Source organism: Haemaphysalis longicornis, unplaced genomic scaffold (genome assembly GCF_048455015.1).
Source record: "Haemaphysalis longicornis isolate Haplotype H1 unplaced genomic scaffold, Haemaphysalis longicornis Haplotype H1 scaffold_11, whole genome shotgun sequence".
Taxonomy (NCBI): Eukaryota; Metazoa; Arthropoda; class Arachnida; order Ixodida; family Ixodidae; genus Haemaphysalis; species Haemaphysalis longicornis.
In genome coordinates, this window is record NW_027526214.1 from 113,148,246 (window position 1) to 113,153,371 (window position 5,126).

Consider the following 5,126-nt stretch of genomic DNA (forward strand, 5'->3'; position numbering starts at 1 on the left):
AAGAAAAATTACTCACATACAGAGGAGCTCGAACTACCAGCCAGCAAAAAAAGACCGACGTCCCTAATGCTGTCATCACAAAAGTGCCCTGGTACCAATGACAATGAAACAACTTGAAATATCTCGGCAAGAAACAAAAGAGAAGTTGTTAACTCTATTTTTACCAAGGTGCTTTAGGCTGTCTGTGGGCCCTTCCACCCGCTTAAGCGTTTTGTATGAGCGATAGTGCAGCCGCAAGAGCACAGATATATTTAGTAACGCACCTGTGGCCCGAAACGGGAAGCTTTTGTTTGCCGTCACACCCTTGTCTAAGGCTGGCAATCACAGTTTTCACTGATGTTTTTATTGGAAACTGCGAATAGGTTTTAGCCAGAAAAATGCCCGACGACCTAAAAGTAAACGCACACCGTGAGGTAGCAGGGAGATGTGAATTCTGCAGTAAAAATATTCAGATTCTGTTTAACTTCGTAGTTTTTCGCCTACCTGATATTAGACCAATAAATATCACACATGAGCTTATTTTTTCTCCTGTTTCCGACGCGCGAAGGGGTACAAGGTTTCCCTGGTTGTAATATCTGTGTTGCACAGCTAACGCCATTGCCATTTATATGGCTCCGCAAACAACCAAGAGATGTGGCTGAAATATAGAACGAGAGTGGATATCCTCAGTTCCAGCAAAATTATTGCTTGCCTTTTATCTAGCGGTAGTTTATCTATTTTCATAATACTTTAACAGCCTTCCAAAGAATGTCGATACAGCCAGCTGCAGTATTTCTGTAATTGTATAAGACGAGTAATTATATGAATGGGCACGGCGGCACCGCAAGGATGCAGAACGCTAATCCGTTCCTGTATATTCTACAGATCGGCACTTTCCTGCTGCTGATACCGGCGGGGCGTGAAGGAGCGGGCAACTCGACGACAGCGTGGACAGCAGATCCAGACCACGATAAAGCCCGCCACGTGCCAAATGCACCGGTTGGTCTGGATGGTCGGCCCTACAAGCTGGATCCCCTCGGTCCTGCGATGTACTGCGCCGACGCAGCCTTCAGCGCCCCCGCGGTACCCCACTCAACATCGACAGCTTCGGACATAAATACGGTTCCCGAGGCCACGGCGATCAATGGGCACGGCGGCACCGCAAGGATGCAGAACGCTAATCCGTTCCTGTATATTCTACAGATCGGCACTTTCCTGCTGCTGATACCGGCGGGGCGTGAAGGAGCGGGCAACGCGACGACAGCGTGGACAGCAGATCCAGACCACGATAAAGCCCGCCACGTGCCAAATGCACCGGTTGGTCTGGATGGTCGGCCCTACAAGCTGGATCCCCTCGGTCCTGCGATGTACTGCGCCGACGCAGCCTTCAGCGCCCCCGCGGTACCCCACTCAACATCGACAGCTTCGGACATAAATACGGTTCCCGAGGCCACGGCGATCAATGGGCACGGCGGCACCGCAAGGATGCAGAACGCTAATCCGTTCCTGTATATTCTACAGATCGGCACTTTCCTGCTGCTGATACCGGCGGGGCGTGAAGGAGCGGGCAACTCGACGACAGCGTGGACAGCAGATCCAGACCACGATAAAGCCCGCCACGTGCCAAATGCACCGGTTGGTCTGGATGGTCGGCCCTACAAGCTGGATCCCCTCGGTCCTGCGATGTACTGCGCCGACGCAGCCTTCAGCGCCCCCGCGGTACCCCACTCAACATCGACAGCTTCGGACATAAATACGGTTCCCGAGGCCACGGCGATCAATGGGCACGGCGGCACCGCAAGGATGCAGAACGCTAATCCGTTCCTGTATATTCTACAGATCGGCACTTTCCTGCTGCTGATACCGGCGGGGCGTGAAGGAGCGGGCAACTCGACGACAGCGTGGACAGCAGATCCAGACCACGATAAAGCCCGCCACGTGCCAAATGCACCGGTTGGTCTGGATGGTCGGCCCTACAAGCTGGATCCCCTCGGTCCTGCGATGTACTGCGCCGACGCAGCCTTCAGCGCCCCCGCGGTACCCCACTCAACATCGACAGCTTCGGACATAAATACGGTTCCCGAGGCCACGGCGATCAATGGGCACGGCGGCACCGCAAGGATGCAGAACGCTAATCCGTTCCTGTATATTCTACAGGTGAGAAAACGCTACGGCGAATGCACTAGGTCTGACTACCCCTGCTTGATTGTGCTGCCGTGCCCACGGTTGCTTTGTGAACCACTGTGTAACTTGGCGTTGTATTTGAAGGAACTGTTGTTGCTGGGAGGTGATATCGAGACAAACCCCGGTCCCGACTTAGCTCAAATTTCCCTACAACTGACGCAAATTGCTACCGACCTTAAAGAAATCAAAGAAGAACGACTAACTGCTATCGAGGCAAAACTAGAAAGCTTGGCTGCCATGGATAAAAAAATAATGGATTGTACCACTAAAGTTTCCGCCTTACAAAAAACCGTGTCAGACTTAGAACTGAAGCTGGATGACTTAGAAAACCGGTCGCGAAGATCAAATTTGATTGTGTACGGCATTCCTGAAGATGAGCAAGAAAATGAGGAATCTTTAGAACAAGTAATAAATGACCAAATTGCTAAAACTATTCTAGAAATCGAACCCGTTTCAATCGAAAGGATAAACCGACTCGGAAAACCTAACCCGAATAAAACCAGGCCGATAATCCTCAAACTTCTCGATGATCGCGACAAAACAAAGATATTGAAAAACTGCCACAAACTAAAGGGTTCTGAAATATCAATTAGCGAAGACTTTTCGAAGCGCGTACGCCTTATCAGAAAAAAACTATGGGACTCGGCCAAACCAAACAAGGAATCCGGACAGAAGGTGCACCTAGTTTACGACAAAATAAGTATAGATCGCACTCTTTACCGTTGGGACGATTCCATAGACGATAAAGTTTTAGTAAACCAAACAACAAATTCCTTACAAGATAAAAAAAACCATCAAAGCGCAAAACCGGCAACACGTTCTCGCAATCGCCAGAAATAAGATTTATAAATGTGAATTGTCGAAGCGTTGTGAATAAATTGGAATCTCTTGAATGCCTACTCCTCGACATCGAGCCAGACTTCGCTGCACTGACAGAAACTTGGTTAAATAATGACATTGTAGATAGTGAACTAACACCCCCAAACTACAACATAATACGAAAGGACAGACCGACACGAGGCGGTGGTGTAGCCTTACTGATAAAACGTGGAATACCGTTCACGGCGCTGCCAGATGTCGAGGGTGTTGAAGCAGTATTTTCGAAGCTAATATTTGGCCCTCATACCATAATTGTAGGATGCTGCTATCGCAGTCCTAGCTCTGGCGAAGATACCCTGCAATCCCTTTACAACTATATTGAACGAAACATACAGAACACGAGATTCATTTTGCTGGGTGATTTTAACCTCCCGATATCGACTGGCAGTCTATGAATTTTCATTCCGCATGCTCAGAGGTTATCATCGACACAATGCTGCGGTTTAATCTTCACCAAGTTATAGATCAACCGACACGTGTTCAGGGACCAACTTCAAATATTCTTGATCTTATATTCATAAGTAACCACTTCCCAGCCGATAAAACTAAAGTAGAACTAATGGATGGCATATCAGATCACAAGCTTGCATTGTGCACTGTACCCTTCCAAGAAAAAAAAGAACCGTCAAACGTGAAAACTACATACCCAGATTTTAATTCTGCTGACGATACCAGCGTAGTTAACCACCTAATTCTCAAGTTTTCTTCCTTCGAAGTGCTGTCAAACGATAGTTCCACGACCATCGAAATATTATGGCATGAATTAAAAACAATTATTCATGAGTGCATTAATGATTATGTACCTACTAGAGTGAAAAAAATTAAGAAACACAACCCGTGGATAACGCGCGAGGTAATCCACGCAAAACGCAAAGTAAAGCGAACAAGAAAGAGACTTAAGCAGAAACCAGGAACAGTAAATGAACTTAACTCTGCACTGAAGGATTTAAAAAGGAAAGTAAAAGCAGCTAAGAACAATTATTTTAATAAAACACTGCCTAACTTTCTAAAAAGTTCCCCTAGCAAATTTTGGAACTACCTCAAACCAGCAAAAAATAATAGGATCAACCCACCCCTGGAAGAAGAAAACCCGATCAATGCAAGCACTCTAAACAGCTACTTTCAATCGGTATTCACTGTTGATGACGGAAACATTCCGGACATCGACACTAAGTGCGTACAACCTACCCTAGAATCTATCATCGTAACTGAGACGGGAGTGCTTAACCTATTGCTAAACTTGGACACGAAAAAAGGAGCAGGCCCCGATAACATTCCCAACATTTTTCTTGTCAGATATGCGGAATTACTGGCTAAGTATCTATGCCTCATATATAACAAATCACTGTCAACGTGTTCGCTACCCGAGGATTGAAAAAAGGCAAAAGTAATTCCTGTGCATAAGGGAGGGCGCAAAAATGATATTGCTAATTTTAGACCAATCTCTTTAACTTGTACAATTTGTAAAATCCTAGAGCATATCATCCTTAAACACATAACCGTTTACCTAGAAGAAGAGCGTATACTATCTCCCTATCAGCATGGCTTTCGTCGAGGTCTATCAACCATAACTCAATTACTAGAATTAACACACGAGGTAGCCTATAGTATTGACAATCAAAAGCAAACAGACCTGATTTTCTTAGACTTTGCGAAAGCCTTCGACAAAGTATCACACAAGAAGCTACTAAAAAAACTCGAAGTAGCACTAGGAAATTCAACCGTTATTAAATGGATCGATAATTATTTGACTAACCGTTCTCAATACGTGGAATTCAACAATCAGACTTCAGGTGTTACCCCCGTCACATCTGGAGTCCCACAAGGCTGCGTCTTGGCTCCCGTTTTGTTTCTTCTTTATATTAATGATCTGCCTACGAACCTTAATGTGAAAGTCAAACTGTTTGCAGATGATTGCGTACTGTATCGTGAAATAAACTCCCCCGACGACCACGCAGCTTTAAATACAGCTTTAAAAGACGTTTCCCGCTGGTGTCGTAAATGGCAAATGTCCCTGAATATAAACAAGTGTACCATCTTGTCGGTAAGCCGGAAAAAAACTAGGTCAAATTTTCATTACACTA

The 5,126-nt window shown here is 45.9% G+C and overlaps 1 protein-coding gene across 1 annotated transcript; it reads left to right on the forward strand.

Annotated features, from left to right (window-relative positions):
• Positions 1-828: 828 nt before the first annotated feature.
• LOC144160756 (uncharacterized) lies at positions 829-3,398 on the forward strand. Its single transcript, XM_077691935.1, has one exon. The coding sequence runs from the start codon at positions 829-831 to the stop codon at positions 3,001-3,003; it is 2,175 nt and encodes a 724-aa protein (XP_077548061.1). The 3' UTR covers positions 3,004-3,398.
• The last annotated feature ends 1,728 nt before the right edge of the window (positions 3,399-5,126 follow it).

What these genes read in the sequence shown, in the direction of transcription:
- LOC144160756 (XM_077691935.1), top strand. Translation starts at nt 829, where the DNA reads ATGCAGAACGCTAATCCGTTCCTGTATATTCTACAGATCGGCACTTTC.